The 16,901-nt window shown below is 55.2% G+C and overlaps 4 protein-coding genes across 8 annotated transcripts; 2 read left to right on the top strand and 2 right to left on the bottom strand.

Moving 5' to 3' along the window:
- Positions 1-222: 222 nt before the first annotated feature.
- On the top strand, positions 223-3,916 carry FCER1G (Fc epsilon receptor Ig). The gene is made up of 5 exons (XM_008264191.5): positions 223-395; positions 2,769-2,860; positions 3,019-3,051; positions 3,406-3,426; positions 3,571-3,916. The coding sequence occupies exons 1-5, from the start codon at positions 347-349 to the stop codon at positions 3,631-3,633; spliced, it is 258 nt and encodes an 85-aa protein (XP_008262413.1). The 5' UTR covers positions 223-346; the 3' UTR covers positions 3,634-3,916.
- A 1,854-nt stretch (positions 3,917-5,770) lies between these two features.
- APOA2 (apolipoprotein A2) lies at positions 5,771-7,310 on the bottom strand. Its single transcript, XM_002715252.6, has 4 exons — positions 6,970-7,310; positions 6,727-6,801; positions 6,336-6,468; positions 5,771-6,003 (listed from the first exon to the last, which is right to left on the bottom strand). The coding sequence occupies exons 2-4, from the start codon at positions 6,776-6,778 to the stop codon at positions 5,886-5,888; spliced, it is 303 nt and encodes a 100-aa protein (XP_002715298.1). The 5' UTR covers positions 6,779-6,801; positions 6,970-7,310; the 3' UTR covers positions 5,771-5,885.
- Positions 7,311-8,550: 1,240 nt separating this feature from the next.
- TOMM40L (translocase of outer mitochondrial membrane 40 like) lies at positions 8,551-13,258 on the top strand. Its single transcript, XM_002715147.6, has 10 exons — positions 8,551-8,836; positions 9,059-9,305; positions 9,586-9,653; positions 9,939-10,031; positions 10,311-10,412; positions 10,559-10,664; positions 10,899-11,021; positions 11,138-11,214; positions 11,414-11,516; positions 11,647-13,258. Exons 2-10 carry the CDS (start codon positions 9,191-9,193, stop codon positions 11,784-11,786), a joined length of 927 nt encoding a protein of 308 aa, XP_002715193.1. The 5' UTR covers positions 8,551-8,836; positions 9,059-9,190; the 3' UTR covers positions 11,787-13,258.
- Positions 12,433-16,901, bottom strand: NR1I3 (nuclear receptor subfamily 1 group I member 3). Of its 5 annotated transcripts, none has more exons than XM_051858457.3 (9): positions 16,709-16,901; positions 16,419-16,558; positions 15,908-16,038; positions 14,646-14,815; positions 14,283-14,422; positions 13,923-14,068; positions 13,727-13,843; positions 13,445-13,550; positions 12,433-12,584 (listed from the first exon to the last, which is right to left on the bottom strand). In XM_051858457.3, exons 2-9 carry the CDS (start codon positions 16,523-16,525, stop codon positions 12,455-12,457), a joined length of 1,047 nt encoding a protein of 348 aa, XP_051714417.2. In that variant the 5' UTR covers positions 16,526-16,558; positions 16,709-16,901; the 3' UTR covers positions 12,433-12,454. The 5 variants fall into 5 exon arrangements, with proteins under 5 accessions (XP_051714417.2, XP_089155809.1, XP_002715180.3 ...); XM_089299683.1 differs by having other exon boundaries at positions 14,283-14,392; XM_002715134.6 differs by having other exon boundaries at positions 16,786-16,901.

Raw genomic sequence — 16,901 nt, 5'->3', positions numbered from 1 at the left:
TTTTCTGAACAGGGGTGCAGTGACCGATGGCGGAGGCCACCACCTCTGTGCAGCACCATAGTCTCACATGCTTGGGAGGGTTGGTCAGTGAAGGGCTGGGGCTTAAGGGCCCAGATCTCCCTGCTCCCCCAGTTGGCCCTTCCGGGAGCCGCCCGGTCTCTAGTGCAGGAAGGGGAAGGGGCCGAAGCGCAGGGGAAGGCGTGGCAGGAAGAGGGGAACTCTGTGGTCAGGGAGCCGCTGGTGGAGCACAGCTGCACAGCGTGTCAGAGCGCCTGTCGGGTCAGGCTTGCGGACCCCCAGCCCTGCCTGTCGGGTCAGGCTTCTGCGGACCCTCACCCCTGCCAGGATGATTCCCGCAGTGCTCCTGCTCTTGCTCCTTCAGGTTCAACAAGCAGGTGAGAGGGTTTGGTGGGGGACAGCGAGCCGGGCTCCAGGGGCAGAGCCGGAGGGCTGAATCCAGCACAGGCGGAGGAGAGCCAGCAGTGGGCAGGTGGACACAGAGATGAACATGGAGACTGGGGCGGGTTCTATCCGGCCCTCACCCGAGGCGCTCGGGTCATCGTTCCCTCCTTTCTTGTCCCTTACAATCAGCATTTCCCAGTGGGTTGGTTATAGTCTTGCCCACTGGGAGCTGATCTCTAGCTGGTTAAATGTACAGAGCCCCGTTTAGGAGATCAAAGGTAGTCAAACCGCTGTCCTAGCTGTTTCTGTGGGTCCTCACGAATGCACCGGACCTGTAACAGCTTGGGGTGGGTGGGCAGCAGGGAATGCCCAGTTCTAGAGATCAGAGCATTAGCTGAGCGGTAGAGGCAGACATGGGAGGGGTCCAGTTCCAAGAAGCTCCCGTCACGGTCACCGCCACCGTTTAGGAGCGCTCCCTTCTTGATCACTTAGAGTTGTCTGTGCCAGGGTCTGTATGATCGGCAGCTGGGCAAACTTCAAGGAAACTGGGAAGGTTGAAAGAAGCCCAAGGAGCTCCACCAGTCCAGCTGAGAAGGCGGAGGAAGGGCGCAGGGAGCCCCGGGGTGCTGCTGTGGCTGGGGCAGGGGGTGGGGGAGCAGAGGACCTGAGGTGGAAAGGAAAGCAACAGGCTTTGGAGACCGGGAGCCTAAACGGGAGCCACGGCTCTGGCGCTGAACGAGTTACTTAGCTTTTCCGTACATAAAATGGCGATGACGTTGCCCTCCCCGGGTAGTTTTGAGACTTGTGCAATATCGCGCGTGTGTGAAAGTGTTACAGAATGAAAAGTTCTTGGCCAGTGTCAGGACTTGACCGGTGTTGGTCACAGTCCTTCTGATTGGGCCGGGCGCAATCCCTGGAGCCTGGACCCCGTGTGAATATTTTAATTGCACAGAACTTCCCTTCGGAGGCCCAGGGTGAGTAAGGCAGGGTAGCAGGAGGTGGAATGGTAGCAAGCGGTCATTCCCTCAAGTGTGGGGCCAGCCTCCCAGCTTCGTGTGCAGAGGCAATGGCGTCCACAGGGCTGGGGAAGCAGGCTCTTGGGTTTTGACATTTGAGTATCTTTATGGGACTGAAAGCCATGAGGCCGAGGCTGAGAGATGACCAATAATAGAGTAATTGCCTTCCCTCCCTTCCCCAGCACACATCCTTCCTGTCCAGCCCTCAGCCACAGGTCACAGGACTTAGCAGAGACACTGCTGTGGTTTCTTTGCTGAAACTTGCCACTGCCTCTCCCTCCCCCTACCACTCTGGGCTGAGGTTTTGGTTTCAGCCTAGTGAACTCCGATGGGTCCCTTGAGGTAGATGAAGTGCTCAATGGTGCCTACAGAACCCACAGTGCTTAAAAAAAAAAGAGAGAGGCCGGCGCCGCGGCTCACTAGGCTAATCCTCCGCCTAGCGGCGCCGGCACACCGGGTTCTAGTCCCGGTCGGGGCGCCAGATTCTGTCCCGGTTGCCCCTCTTCCAGGCCAGCTCTCTGCTGTGGCCAGGGAGTGCAGTGGAGGATGGCCCAGGTGCTTGGGCCCTGCACCCCATGGGAGACCAGGAAAAGCACATGGCTCCTGGCTCCTGCCATCGGATCAGCGCGGTGCGCCAGCCGCGGCGCGCTGGCCGCGGTGGCCATTGGAGGGTGAACCAACGGCAAAGGAAGACCTTTCTTTCTGTCTCTCTCTCTCACTGTCCACTCTGCCTGTCAAAAAATAAAAATAAAAAAAATTAAAAAAAAAAAGAGAGAGAGAGAGGCTGAGGTGGAAGTCCCCAACTCTTCTTGAAAACTTGTGTTTATTTGAAAGGCAGAGTGACAGAGAGGGAGAGATGAAGAGTTCTTCCATCTGCTGGTTTACTACCCAAATGGACTGGGCCAGGCTGAAGCCTGGAGCCTGGAACTCCAGGTCTCCCATCATGGGTGGTGGCAGGGGTCCAAGTACCAGGGCCTTCATCCACTGCCTTGCCAGGTGCATTAGCAAGGAGCTGGGTTGGAAGTGGAGCAGCCGGGACTTGAACTGGTGCTCTGATACGCTGCTGATGTCACAAGCGGGGGCTTAACCCACTGTGCCACAACATCGGCCCCAAATCCCCGGCTCTTAGTTCGTGTAAGTTGCATCAGGCTTCCTACCTTGCCCCTACCCATGGATGGGAGAGAAAAAGGAAAGGCAAGAGAAACAGGAGTCCAGGGGGTAAGAGAAGCTTCTTCCCTTTGGAGGGCTCCTTTCTAGGCCCTACCCTACCTCCCAGAGCCCTGGCCCTTCTCTCCGAGCACCAGGTGGCCCCTGGTGCACTGACCCCATGGGCACCCTCTGTCCCCTCAGCGGCCCTGGGAGAGCCTCAGCTCTGCTACATCCTGGACGCCATCCTGTTTCTGTACGGTATCATCCTCACCCTGCTCTACTGTCGGCTCAAGGTAAGGCAGGACGGGCTGAGGGCTAGATGGAGAAGTGGGTGGTGGCAGCAGCACGGATTTGAGGAAGGGGAACAACAGGGGCTCCCCCTACAAAGTTTGAAAGGAAGAGTGATGGGGCCATTAACTCCCTGTTATTAATGACCTTTTTTCTACTTCAGATCCAGGTGCGCAAGGCAGCCATAGGCTATGAGGTATGGATCTTCCCACACCGGGTGTCTACATTGTTGCAGACTTTCAGCCCTCCTGGGCAAGCACGTGTCTTCAAGTCCTGATGTGCATACAGCTCAGCCCCACAGCCAGAGATCTAGCAGATGATGGGGGAAGAACTGAGCATAGGGTGACAAGCAGCACATGCGAGAGTTGTGTGTGTGTAGCCACGTGGGCCAATGTGTCTTCATGGCCCAGAGTCGTCGTGTGAGTGCTCTCTGGTGCATGCGGGCTCCCTTTCCTTGGCCACAAGCCACCTTAGGTGGGCAGGGGGAGGCTGGGGGGCCCTGGAGGAGACGTGGGTCTCTAAAGTTGCCTTGGGCTTTTTGTCTCTGCAGAAATCAGAAGCCGTTTACACGGTGAGTGAACCTGCCCCCACCGCTCGGGAAGTCCGCAGACGGATGGGACTTTGAGTGACATTTGGCAGGGGTAGGGACCGGGGGAGGGGTGTAGGGCCTGTGATGGGCTCGACCTCCTGATCGCCCTTCACCTCCCACCCCCAGGGCCTGAGCACCCGGACCCAGGAGACGTATGAGACTCTGAAGCATGAGAAACCAGCACAGTAGCTGCCCTTGGTCACAGCCTTCAGCTTCCAGTTCTCACAGCCCCTTGTGGCTGCTACTGCATATGCCTCCATGCGATTAACACCTGCTGGTCCTACCCCCGTAAGAGTGCTGTGCTCCAGATTAATGTACATCAGTGGTTCCCCCTCCCTGTCAAAGACTCAGACGCTACTCATTGATGTTTATATTCTAGTCTCACTTCCTTGCCCCACCCTTCTCTTCCCAATCCCCAACACCCACTTAACCATGGGAAGGGAGTGTGCCCAATAAAGCTGCCACGGACTGGGCTGTAGCCATTCATTTATCACTATCACGTGTTTATGCAGCCGCAACTGAGCGCTAGGCTTGAGGCGGAATGCAGTGCCGTTTTTGAGTACGGCAAGCTCGGCTGCTGACCTCACGGATCTCACAGTCTAATGGGCTTCACGGCTGTTTTGCTCAATTGCGGGATGAATGCTGGGGGAGGGATGAGACCTTTGCCCCCCCGCCCCCCCCCAGCTGTTCTGGGACAGAGCTGGAGCAGGGAGTAATGTGTTGGAAGTCTAGAAACATGCACAAACGTTAGAATCTAAGAAATGCCTCCCGCACCCAGCGCGGCATTCTGTACCTAGAATCTAGAATGGATTGTGGGCAGTCTGGCTATTCAACCCAATAGTCACCAGATGCAGACAGAACCAACCTGGTACACGCAGAAAGTGTAGAAGAAACGGCGTGACCAGGGGCTCTGGGGGGATCCTTTGTAGGGTTTTATGAGAACAGTGGGTTTTTGGTGGGTTCTGAGGCAGGAGGGAGCTTGGAGGGCCAGCTAGAGTTTGGAGCTGAATAAGGCAAAGGGAGTAAGGTTGGACAGGTCAGGGAATCCCCCTGTCAGTGCCTGTCCCGTTTCAGAGCTGCTGGAGTCCTCAGCCTCACCTGTGACACAGCAGTCCTTTCCGAATGAGTCTAGAATCTCCAGGCTTGGCCCTGGCAGCACCCATGCCCACTGCATGCTGGGCAATCGTTTGCACCCCCTGGTGACTTAACAGTTTCCACAATGCTTTCTACTAGCTTGTTGTACCATCTGATCTGCTCATCAAGCCCAGCTTTTCTGAAGTTAATTTGCCTTGCAAGTGACCAGCTGAGATCTCTTAGTCCCTGCCTGTTTTGAGAAAGAAAGTGGGTGTTGGGAAGGAGAAGGTGAGGGGATTGATCATAAACAGTGAGGGTCTCGAGGGTCAGACCATGAAGGTTGATCAATAGAGAAGACACTAGAGGCGTCTCCAATGTCAGAGAAGTGATATCAGATGAAATACAAGACATAAGGCAGGGTAGAGAAGTCACTGTGTGAAAGGGGTAAGAAACTTTTAGTGGGAAATGCCCCATTTTCCCTTGGCCTGCATTTTGGGATTGTAAATCTGCCCTCCGTTCACCCAGTTTGATTTCCATTGCATTTTCTTATTTAATCCAGGTATCTTGGATTCTAAAGTGTCTCTAGTCTCTCATGTCCACCAAGCTGGATACCTGTTAGACCTTTAAATGGCTGCCATGGCTACCAGCTCCAGGCTCCAAGGCAGGGTCAGGCCAGTTCTATGAATAGCACCTGGGTTGAGGAGGGCTGGGGGCAGGGGAAGCTTGGAGTGGGTCATCCCCAGACAGAGTCCAGAGGAAAGGTTTTGAATGGAGGAGCTGGAGCACCCTGGGGGAGGGGAGTGAGCCCAGGTCTTCTCCTTTACTGTGGGATGGGGGAAACACAGCATTTCTGGTTCCGAAGGGGAGGGTCTTGGGTGATAGCTCTGGGTTCACTTTTTGGAAACTTTCTGCTCTTCACAGAATGATGGAGAGGACATTCTGCAGTGCCCTCATTTCTTGTGACCTCTAGAACTCTAGGGATTCAGCTTAGGAATCCTGCATTCCTTCCATAGTTCCATGTCCAGTGCAAAGGTTCTTTAGCACTCCACTGCAGAGCCATTCCCAGGCCTGGAGGAGACTCCTTGGGTCCCAAGAAGAATCACAGGCCCCCTCACCCTGTTTGTCTCTCCAGTGCTTTCTCCACACCTCTGCACCAGTCCTCCGTCCTTTCAAGAAGATTTCTTCTTCCTTTCTCTTACTCCTCCCCCACTACCCACTTCTCACAGTCCGCTAAACACACCATGCTCACAGGTTGACTCCTCCACCATTTATTGTAGAAAACAGGGATAGGCAAGGAGGGGCTGCAGGCCTGGCCCAGGGGTGCTCAAGAGGCCAGCTGGAGTTGGAAGACAATGGTGTAGACCCCCTCACGGGGCAGCGGGCTGTGTTTTGAGATCCATGAAATTGCTCAAGAAGTTAAATAGATCAGTTCCAGCCTTCTTGACCAAGGGCGTCAGCTGCTCCTGTGTCTTTTCAAAGTAGGCCCTGGGTAGGGAAGGGATTTTGTTGGTGGGAAGTCAGAGCAGATGAACCCCTAATCCCAAATCCTAGTGCTTGGTCCATCCTGGACGGCAAAGCCCCTCCACTGGGCAGAGGAATAGACCCTAGGGATGAAACTTCCAGGCGCTGTTCCCACTGCCCCTACCTGTCCAGGAGCCATGTGGCATCTTTTGAGTGATGCAGAAATTCGACTCTGCAATTTAAGCTTCATTCTCCCTAACCTGCGTCCCTCAGCTCAGTCTCTGTGGGAACCTCCCATCTTCCCTTTTTTCCATCCTCCGGTGCACAGCCCCGCAACCCCTTTCCCAGAGACTTACTTGGCCTGGGCCTGAAGCTCGGGGGCCTTGGCCTTTTCCATCAGGTCCTTGCTGTAGTTGGTTACAGTCTGCAAGTACTGAGAGACCAGGCTCTGCAGGCTCTGCTCCTCTGCCTGCCTTCGAACCAAAGCCCCTGTGCAAGCACACACACACACACATAGACTCTCTTAGCTGGGTCCATGGCAGTGAATTGCGGCCTCCTGCTACCAACCCCAGCTCTCAGCGCCCTCCCCAAGTAGGCTTCCAGCCAGCTCCTTGGAGGGGTTTTGTGGGCTTCAGAGAGGGAGTACTCTTCCTTCTGAGCCTTCAGGTTACCAGACCTGGGCAGCTTGGCAGCTAGGACTCCCGGTACCGTCTCCCCGCCGGCGCCCCCTCCCCGCAATACACCCACCTTCAAGGCTGCAGATGGTGAGGAGCAGCACCGTCATTGCGAGCAACTTCATGGTGGTGACAGTGCCAAGATGGTCTGGGGACAGTGCCGAGAAGGGAAGGAACACTGAAGCCACACGCTCTCAGCCCCTTCCCCAGGATCTCCCTACCTAAGTGCCTCCCCCTGCCCCGCCCTGGTTCCCTCCCTTTCCACAATTAAAGCCCAGTGCTCCGTGGATGCTGCCTGCACCTCTCGTTCCCTTACCTTACTTAGTCAACGTCTCCGTCCTTGGCGTCAGTGCCTGGCCTGGCTGGAGGGGCAAGGGCTATATACCTGGCAGTGTCCCCACCCTGTCAGGTGACAGAGACTGCACAGGGGCCCAGCGGGTTAGGGCCCATGTTGGAGTAAACAAGTTGAAGAAATGGAGGAGGAAAGGAGACTGGAACGCGGGCCGCATGGCAATGGGCTGAGAGGCAGGAAGTGCAGGCCTTACTGTCTGAGATTCAGTCTTTTGGAGACTGGCGCTAGCTGGGCAGTCTTTGGATTTGCTAATAGCAGCAGGCGGGATTCCTCATTCTTTGGACTCTGAGCCTTCAGCCCTGGGCAACTTTAGTCCATGCTGGGCTGATTTGCTCTGCCAAGCCCCACTCCCCTTTACCTCCACTTGGCAGTGGGGAACTGGGGACTGAAGAAAGGAGTTACAGTCGGGGTCAGGGGAGTAGGGAATGGGGGTTGAGGGAAAGGGGGATGAGGCAGAGGGCAGCTGTGACTGACTGTGTCCCTTTCCGAGTTAATGTGTAAAAGGGGACAGGGTGGGGGTGGGGGTGTAACAAGAGCCCTGATCAATGTGTATACCCGACCCCCAACAAAGCAAATTCAGAAAATAGCCTGTGCGTGCCTGCCCTCCCCCACCACCTGGAGGGCTCTGGCAGGAAGAGAGGTGAGTAAAAAGTTTCCACCTGGATAAAGGTTGAAGGTGCCTGGTCATTTGATCACCTTATCGGTGCTAGGTTGTGGTCAGTCAATATTGAGTAAGCAGGGGCAACAGCACCTCCCCCCACCCCCTTCCCAAGACCCTGGCCCTTATCCCAGCCCTGATTTGAGGGAGGGCAGAGGTTCATCCAGAGGCTCAAAGCATTTGGGTGAAATCAACTGAATCGGTATGGGCAGCATTTGTGTCTTCACCTTTTTGCCCTCGAAATGTATTTCCTTTGCGCCTGGCACATTCCTGAGAGACGGTGGTGGCGGTGTGGGAGCTGGGGGGGCAGCAACCAGAGCCCTTACTCCATCTCCTGTCATTGCTCTGTGGAGTGCATGGTGCTTGCAAGTCACTTCACTGGCTTGCCTAACCCTGGGGTGGAGCGCACTTGGGGGCTGGAGGCCCCTTCCTGCAGACTCAATGCGGGAAGGGTTAAAATTAGAGGGCAGCTGTTGCCGGAATAGCTCTGCCAGAACCGTGTGGAGGAATAGGTTTGCCACCACTCTGCTTCTCTACCGCAAACTCACACTCCACCAAGAGGGCCAACTTTGGAGGGGAGGTGTGGATCCGCGTCCGAGGGACAGCGGTGCTTCAGTAGCGCTCATCTTGTGCGGAGAAGTTTCTAGGGGCCCTTCCGGGAACTGGGGAAGCGATACCACCCAGGATTCACAGGGCTCCCAGCTTGTAGTTTCACTGTAGTTTCAGGGTGGAAGTTAGCTTCAGCGGTCCAAACTCCAAGATGCTCCCCCTAGCGTCCCATACACGCAAACGCTTTTGGCGACCTTGGAGAGAGAGGCCTGGCGGGCTAAGGCCTTCTATTTAAGTCTAAGGAGCCACCAATCAAGTTCCACCCGCCTCTGCAGCACGGAGGTTGAAGCTCTCGGGCCATCAGACCTGCCAATCCTTCGCTTCCTCCTCTCCCATTGGTTCCTGGGAGTCCGAAGCGCCTTTTTTTCCCCCTGATAGGGCGGGACCCAATCAGGGGAGGGTTGGGTCTTTGCGATCTTTCTTTGCCAGGTCCCAAGATGGCGTTTGTGGCTATGCTGAGAGTGCAGCGTGAAGCTGCAGTTCTGCCATCACTCAAGATGGCTGCCCCCATCAAGATGACCGGGGTGTGCCGGGGGGAAAGGGGCAGCTTGATGGTCTGAGATGGTAAGGGTTACTGCTCCATTGCGGGCCTGGTCTTGGGGTCTGGGAATGAAAAGCAAAGGGACTAGGCGGCTAGGTGCGGTCTGTCATGGGGGCTAGGATTACAGAGAGGGAGAAGGGACAGAGAGGGGTGACAGGTGGGGCTGAGGGATCCAAGAGTGGGCGGGGGTGTGCCTGGGGTTCGTTCTCCCCATCTTTCCTTTCACCCCATTCTTCCTTTTCCAGGTCTAGCGTCGGACCATGTGGAAGTTCCTGGGACTGGGGAACCAGATGATGGGGGGTGGGGCCCGGGGTGGCTAGAGGGAGCAGTAGCTTCTTTCCCCAGGCTAACCCTCCCTCCCTGTCCTCTGGACTAACATGGGGAACACACTGGGCCTGGCACCGCTGGGGACTTTGCCCCGCCGGAGCCCGCGCCGAGAGGAACCTCTACCCAACCCTGGGAGCTTCGATGAACTGCACCGGCTCTGCAAAGGTGAGACCTAGGCATCTGGGTGTGTCAAGTTGGTGGGGCAGGGGATGGGAGGGTTCTTGAATGCGGGTATCCGGTAAAGGGAGCAGGCAGGGGAAGCTCACAGCTGGGGCACTCAGCCTCAGGGAGGATCAGGTGCCCAAATGAAGTGGAGCGTTTGGTTGCTGGACTTGAAAGGAGGTCAGTTCCTCCACAGTGCCTCCTGTGGGATTGAGAGGGAAGAAGACCTCTTGGGTTAGGGGTTCTTGTCTATGCTCACTCCCTGCCTCCCCCCTCCCTTCAGATGTCTTCCCATCACAGATGGAGGGAGTGAAGCTCATTGTCAACAAGGTGCTGAGCAGCCATTTCCAGGCAGGTGCTCCCACTTCTTTGGCCTCCCCTTACTATTCCTCCCTACCCACCCCTGTGCCCTTTTCTCCTTCCTTTTGTAGTCCAGGCTTAGCCAGGCTGTGTGGGACAAATGAGGACATGGGGTTCTCTCTCTGTGCTCTCCCTCGCGTGTGGGACTTGTTGCTTTTTGTCTGCCACGTATTGGAATATTTGGGATTCTCCTGTGAATGGGGAGAAGACGCAGGGTGGCTGAGGGATGAAAATGGAGCTGGGAGGGTCTCTCCTCATCGCCTCTTCTTTCCTCAGGTGGCTCACACCGTGCACATGAGTGCCCTGGGTTTGCCGGGCTATCACCTCCATGCGGCCTATGCAGGGGACTGGCAGCTTAGCCCTACGGAGGTGAGGACTCTACACACATGGGAAAGCTCCCTAAACATCCACTTGGGACCCAGGCCTTGAGGAAGAGGATATGTGTGTGTTATGGGGAAGAATGGGCAATATAACTGATTTCTCTGTGTCTCTTCTGAATGGGAGAGTACAGAAACTGTGAAGAACCCAGAGTTTGTACTTGTGCTTCCACCAGGGGGCGCTGGATACTATTAATGAAATCCTATAGTATTTGGATGTCTGCTGAATGGTACCACCCAGCTCAGCCGTGTTGTCGACACTCTTCAACAGGTGTTCCCCACCGTGGTAGGGGATATGGACAGCAGTGGCAGCCTCAACGCCCAGGTCCTGCTCCTCTTGGCAGAGCGGCTCCGAGCTAAGGCTGTCTTCCAGGTGACCCTCAGTTCCTGCTTCCCCCCAGGAAGACCACTCCTCCTCCTCCTCCATGAGTGTCCTGCCCTGGGGGGCCCAGGGGAGGAGCTGAGGCCATGATGATCATAAAGAGGGAGGGAGACTTGACTTCTTGCTCTCCCACCCAGACTCAGCAGGCCAAGTTCCTGACATGGCAGTTTGATGGCGAGTATCGGGGAGATGACTACACAGCCACTCTGACCCTAGGGAATCCCGACCTGATTGGGGAATCAGGTAAGTGATGGCGACAGGGCTCTCTCTCTCTCTCTCTCTTTTTTTTTTTTTTTTTTTTTTTTTTTATCAACCCTGCTCACTTGCTAATGTGGCAGTACCTCACCATCTTCTGTATAGCTTAGGGGACTAGAAAAGGAACTCCGTGGGCAGACTGGGATAGGGGTCTCTGGCCTGAGTGTTGGCTTGAATGTTCTCTCTGTGACTGACTCTCCGTGTCTCCCCGCTCCCCCACAGTGATCATGGTCGCTCACTTCCTGCAGAGCCTCACTCATCGGCTGGTGCTGGGAGGAGAGCTAGTGTACCATCGGCGGCCGGGCGAAGAGGGGGCCATCTTGACACTGGCTGGGAAGTACTCGGGTATGGGGCAAAGTGCTATGGTGACAGGAGGGGGAGGGGCGTTTGTGGACTGTGCTGGGGTTCTTTGGGTCCTCCTACAGTAGTACTCATTTCCCCCTGTACTTTGGTTTTTACAGCTGTACACTGGGTAGCTACGTTGAATGTGGGCTCAGGTGGGGCCCATGCAAGTTACTACCACAGAGCAAATGAACAGGTGAGACCACTGAGCTCACCCCTACTCCAGCAAATGTTCAGTCGTGAACCTCTGTCCCTCTGGACAGCTCCAGGTCCTGCTGACCCTGTGTTCTTCCTGCCTACACTGTGTATATATTTTTGTGTGTGCCTTCATTCTGTAATCCTCTGTTAGGACCCTGCTCATCTCCTTGAGGCTGATCCCTCTCTGTGATTCGCAGGTTCAGGTTGGAGTGGAGTTTGAGGCAAACACAAGGCTCCAAGACACAACCTTCTCCTTTGGTTACCACCTGACCCTGCCCCAGGCCAACATGGTGTTTCGAGGTGAGGGTGGCTGCGATGGCCTTCGGATCTGCTGTGAGGGGTCAAGGGTTACAGGGGGAGGGCATCTCTGCTTCCGCCGACTCTTCCAAGCCCTGTGAAGTCACCTGGGTGGTGTTCTCTTCCCCGCCAGGCTTGGTGGACAGTAACTGGTGTGTAGGTGCTGTGCTGGAGAAGAAGCTGCCCCCGCTGCCGGTCACCCTGGCCCTCGGAGCCTTCCTCAATCACTGGCGCAACAGGTTCCACTGCGGCTTCAGCATCACGGTGGGCTGAGCTTGTCCCTGAGCCGGCCCCACGGCAGCTGGAACCTCTGAGTTGGGTGCCCCACGGCCCGGGCTCATCCTGCTGGGTTGCCTCTCGATCCCAGGAGCAGAGTGGGGCTCAGGACCACGCCCTCCTCAGAACTGGGGCTGCCACAGGGGCAGCCGATGAGGCGGTGGCTTGAGGCTTTTCCCTCGGCCACCAGCCCCACTCTCATCTTCCCCGTGCTCTTGTGGCTCTGGACTAAGGGAGAGGGATTAAGAGGAGTGTCGGACTGAATCCCAGCCCCCCTTCCTTCCTCGTGTCCCTGAGCATTCAAGCTCTGAACCTCTTTCTCTTCAGAGCAGAAAAGTCTGCCTGGGGTTAGCTCCCCAATGCTGGGAAAAGCGGGGCTGAAGGGCTAAATCTTTGGCCTCAGAAAGTGGGGCCCACCCTTCCCCAGAAGGAGCTTTCTTCTTAGGGAAGGAGGAAGTCTTCGAACTATCTTCTGTGCTTCCAGAGAGCAACGTTGTCTCCATGGCCCCCGACACCCCCCCACCCCCCACCCGACCGCATGAAAAGGCAAGATATTGCTTTAGTCTTTCATTGCAACCACTGGGCTCCCTTTGCACCGGCCCCAGCCTTGTCCCCTCTGCAGTCCAGCAGGTCCAGGTGGGCTGGGGGAGGAGGTGAGCCCGGCCTCAGCTGCAGATCTCCTGGAGCAGCGGCATCATGGCCAGCAGTCCCTGGATGCGCTGTATTTGGTACCAGTATGCGTCGTTGATGCTCCGAAGCTCGGCCAACAGCCCCAGCAGCTTTGCGTACAGAAACCTTTGGAAGAAGTAGTGGGGTCACCAGGGAAAGAGGAGGAAAATAAGGCAACTGGGAGTCTTATCCTAAGGCCCTGCCCCTCAGTGAAGCTGGGGCTGAGCCTGAGAGAAAATCATGCTCTGGTATAACAAATTCATCAGAAATTAATTACACAGGTCCCCAACGGGCCTCTGTCTGATGGCGTCTTCTGTCACTATGGCTGGCTCTTCCTGGCCTCAGAGCTCGGAGGACCAGGCGTGAAAAGAGTCCAGAACTTTCTGTGCTGTGGAATCTGAGGGTCTGGCCTTCTAGAACATGTTCTAGAAGGTGGATGTGTTCCATGGTGTAGAGCATCCCTTTCTGGCCAAATTGGCTCATTGAGGAATGCGCAAGAACCGAAGTGGCACGTACCTCAGAGCCTGGGTTGATCATGGACTGGGGAGCGAGGGAATGGCTTTGGCTGTGAAACGATGACCATAACTTCAAGGGCAATGAGAAAAGAAAGGAGTTGACCCAAATGAAGAGGAGAGGCAGGGCCAAGGGAAAGAGTAGCCAGGACTCTTAGAAGTGTCTGGAGCAGTTGGAGTGGGGGAGGGGAGGGGTGTCATCAGTCTCAGGAATGCGGTCATACGGAGCCTGTGAGCTACTACTTTGCATCTCTACTGAATAAAAACATCTGGAAAAAGTGAAATCAACCAGCCGTAAGAACCATTTGGATGCTGGAACTATGTGAGATGGGGTTGGCCAGAGGGAAGGACAAGGACCCAAGGGACTCGGTTTCCCAAATGGAAAGGCAGTTAACAACATTCATCGTGACCTGAGCATTTCCCTAACCCTTCTAGCCTCAGTGCGGCCTCCGAGTCCCCAGTCTCCCACCATACCGGTCCCGAGGCCCCGGCTGCTGGCCTTTGATGTGGCTGTCCAGGGTCAGTGCCATCTCCTCCTGCAGTTGATCAATCTCCTCTCTCTGGGTAACTCCAGGGCGGTCTGCAAAACAGGGAGCTGGGAAGGACAAGGTGGGGGGCAGGGCTGGGCCTGCATAGCCCACCAGAGGCCAAGGCTGGTGTAGACCCGCTGTGAGGTTTGAATGCTAGAAGACTTGGGGTGGTTGTATTCAAGGAGCTGAGCGTGGGCAGTGGTGGTGGGCTTTAGGAAATGCTCACCAGGAGAGAAGAGAGCCATGGCGACCATGAGCACATACTCGGGCTCCTGGAGCTGTAGTCGTCGCAGCGTGTCATGGAAGCGAAAGAGCAACTCCATAAATTCTTCCTGGAACCCCACTGTGGGAGACACCAGACTTAGGAGCCTCCAGGTCACCTCGCCACATCCCATGCCCTCTGCTGCTCCAGCCTATCTCACCATGGACTCCGTCTTCCTTCGTGTAGTGAAGAGGCCCACAGTGGAAGTTTTGTGTTTGGACACAGAAAGTGGTATTGAGCAATATTTGGCAGATTTCCACAGCTGCCCCCTTGAGGAGGGAGATTTGGTCCTCTATGGGCAGGGACCTGTTGGGGGTGGGAAACAGAGGGCCCCTTAAGCTCAAACCTGAACTTCACGGAGGGAGAGCAGCTCCCACTCCCAGCTGTCACACTTACAAACTCAGCTGGGGATTTGAGGCCTGGTGTTGGGGGTATGAGTGTGGACAGTGACCTGGGGTGGGGACTGTGTGATTTACTGAAGTGTGTGTTCCTGAACGAATGAGGGGTGGTGGTTACTCACCGGAAGAGGGGCAGATCCTTGGTGAACTTGACGATTTGCTGCACCATGTAAGTGTTGATGTCTGCAATGTGTGTGAGCAAAGGCAGCACAGGGACCAGGGTGGGCAAAGACTGGTGATGGATGAACAGATAAGCTGGAGGCTGTGGAGATCTGAACGTGAGCCAGAGCCCCCTGCCCTGGGGCTCTCCTGCAGGCCTTGCCGGACTTCTCTTGGAAGGGTTCTTTGCTGAGAAGCCTGCCCAGGTTGGGGATCTATAGAAGTCCCGTCCCCTAGATGGGTGCAAGGCACACATCCCTCTCCCTCGGGCCAACCACCTTGGACACCCTTTTGGTCATGCCAGCCCAAGTCCTGTACATGCTCACCTTGAAATGCACAAACTGTTCAAACACGGTGCCCATGTGGCGAGTGTGGGCCCCCAGGAGTATCTGGATCAGTTCTTTCTGCTCCTTACTCAGCTGCACTGGTGTTTGCCGTGCCCGCCGCTGGGCCTGCTTTGCTCGCCGCAGTGCCAGGGCTTCTGCTGACATTATCACTGTGCCAGGGGAGAGAGGACAGAACTGTTGAAACAGCAGGGAGCACCCCTCTATCTGCTGCTCTCCAATGTGGGATCCCTCAACTGCTTTGCACAGTGGAGGATGTGGGGAGGAAGGAGAGTTCCTGGGGCTTCCTTGGGCATAAGTCCTAGAGACTCCAGATAGCAGAGGATTCACCCACCTGTGAGGCATTGCAGAGGAAACAGTGCACATGGGAGAGAAGGGAAGGGTGGCCAGGAAAGTAGGAAAGAGGTGAAGAGATGTTTAGCTTCTAGGGGGACATTGAAGAGGGTCCTAATAACCAAAGCCTCACTAGTGCTTGCATAGCATAATTTCAAAGATTCTGAGGCTCAATCTCACTGGGAGACTCTGTGGTAGACAGGGCAGATATTAATATTTTTCCAGAAATGTAAACAGGCTTAGATTACAGTGCCAAGTCCACAGTCTCTAAGTTGGTGCAGACTGAACTCAAACCAAGATCTTTGATGTCTACAGTTTCCACTGCTCTGTGGTAAAAAGTAGAGTGATAGGTATCATGAAAAAAGCAAGAGTTTGGGAGTCAGACAGACTTAAGTTTGAGTACTGCAACTTTTTAGCTGAATGAAGGTGGGCAGGTTCTGTGAGCTCTAGTTACATCCTCTGTTGGGAGCATCCAGAAAGCATGAGTCCATTCAATAATTGCAAAGTACCTACTAGATGATTGGCACCTTACTTAAGAGACAGAAGAAATAAAACAGGCCACATGAGTATCTAGAGGAAGAGCTTTTGGGACTGGCAAGTGCCAAGATTTCTGGGGAAGAGCTATTGATTGGTTCAAGGATGGCATTGAAGTCAATGTGGCTGAAGTGGATTGAACAAGGGGAAAAGTGAGAAATAGTCTGAGACGTGGGGTGTGGGAGTTAGGTCACGAGATTGCACATTTTGAGAGAGACCCTGAGAGCCATTGGAGGTTTTGAGCAGAATAATGACATCAACCAATGCATTTCTAAATGTTTACTCTGCCTGCTAGGTGGGAAACACACTATTGGGAACAAGGACAAAGCAGAGTGGCACAGTCTATGGATTGTTGGGATGGGAGGGAGCCAACTCACTGTCTTTTCTCATGCCAGCAGCTAGGCACTTCTGCAACCTGCAGGCTGGGCAGTGGCGCCTCTGGGCCCTGCTGACCTCACAGCTTCCAGCAAAGGGGCAGGTGAGACCGGGGTATTTATTGACCGTTCGTCTGTGGGAGACAGAGACGTTGTTAGGTCTGGGATGGCAGTGATCAGGCGGGTGGCTGTGTGGGAAGCTGAGATGATGTGGTCTGAAAGGCCTGGAATCTGCTGAGTGGACTCATCTGGGCTGTGCTCAGAGTCCCTGGGGCCCAGGATCACTCAGGAAAGCCGAGTGAGGGAGTACTAGCTAAACATTGGAGCAAATAATCTGTTATTGTGTCACCGGTTTATACAGTGTCTGGTTGGCAAGAGGTAGGGTGCTGGCCACAGAACAGATACACTGTGAGACGCAAGACCAATACAACTGCGCAAGCTTGGGCAAGTGCCAGGGTCTAAAGTCTAACGGACAGGCAGTTTCACGTGGTTTCCAATGAGACCAGGTTCTCACCTGAAGAAACCCTTGCAGCCTTCACAAGTCAAGGCGTGGAAGTGGTAGCCTGTGGCTCGGTCTCCGCACACTGCGCAGTTCTTTGGCTCATCTTCCTCACTGACCATGGCTTCAGGTTTGGGGATGACCGTCACAGGTTCCTGAGTGTGAGAAGGCTTAGCGGTCAGTTCTGGGTCACCCTTGGCCCTGTTCCCTCCCTTCTGCACAGTGTCTTCTAGAAACTTCCCAGGACCAAATCCCCACCAGCACCCAAACTGCTTTGAGGCTGTGGGCCCCGACAGGTTTCTTACCTGCTTCTCTTAGGCGGCTTCCACCTGCAGGCCACAGATATGATGCGAAATACCTGTCCCCAGACTCCCATGCTTACCCTGCCTTCGCTCTGATCTCAGGAGCTGCCAGTGATTGGAGTTAGGGACTGTGGCTCCCGGGACGTGGACAAAACAGGCTTCTGTTGTATCTGACTGCCAGTTGTTCTCAGTGACT

The sequence above is a fragment of the Oryctolagus cuniculus genome, chromosome 7 (genome assembly GCF_051225735.1).
Source record: "Oryctolagus cuniculus isolate XC-2025 breed Fujian yellow rabbit chromosome 7, ASM5122573v1, whole genome shotgun sequence".
NCBI lineage: Eukaryota > Metazoa > Chordata > Mammalia > Lagomorpha > Leporidae > Oryctolagus > Oryctolagus cuniculus.
The sequence above is the reverse complement of the archived record's forward strand: the minus strand, read 5'-3'. Positions and strand labels throughout refer to the sequence as shown.

Coding starts and splice junctions, on each gene's coding strand:
- FCER1G (XM_008264191.5), top strand. CDS start 347: ATGATTCCCGCAGTGCTCCTGCTCTTGCTCCTTCAGGTTCAACAAGCA. Junction 396..2,768: donor CCTTCAGGTTCAACAAGCAG/GTGAGAGGGTTT, acceptor CTGTCCCCTCAG/CGGCCCTGGGAGAGCCTCAG. Junction 2,861..3,018: donor TGCTCTACTGTCGGCTCAAG/GTAAGGCAGGAC, acceptor TTTCTACTTCAG/ATCCAGGTGCGCAAGGCAGC.
- TOMM40L (XM_002715147.6), top strand. CDS start 9,191: ATGGGGAACACACTGGGCCTGGCACCGCTGGGGACTTTGCCCCGCCGG. Junction 10,032..10,310: donor GGCAGCTTAGCCCTACGGAG/GTGAGGACTCTA, acceptor ACTCTTCAACAG/GTGTTCCCCACCGTGGTAGG. Junction 10,413..10,558: donor GAGCTAAGGCTGTCTTCCAG/GTGACCCTCAGT, acceptor TCTCCCACCCAG/ACTCAGCAGGCCAAGTTCCT.
- NR1I3 (XM_051858457.3), bottom strand. CDS start 16,525: ATGGTCAGTGAGGAAGATGAGCCAAAGAACTGCGCAGTGTGCGGAGAC. Junction 13,844..13,922: donor GAAGGAAGACGGAGTCCATG/GTGAGATAGGCT, acceptor TGTCTCCCACAG/TGGGGTTCCAGGAAGAATTT. Junction 12,585..13,444: donor CAGCCGGGGCCTCGGGACCG/GTATGGTGGGAG, acceptor CTTCTTCCAAAG/GTTTCTGTACGCAAAGCTGC.
- APOA2 (XM_002715252.6), bottom strand. CDS start 6,778: ATGAAGTTGCTCGCAATGACGGTGCTGCTCCTCACCATCTGCAGCCTT. Junction 6,469..6,726: donor CACCATCTGCAGCCTTGAAG/GTGGGTGTATTG, acceptor GTGCTTGCACAG/GGGCTTTGGTTCGAAGGCAG. Junction 6,004..6,335: donor GAGCTTCAGGCCCAGGCCAA/GTAAGTCTCTGG, acceptor TTCCCTACCCAG/GGCCTACTTTGAAAAGACAC.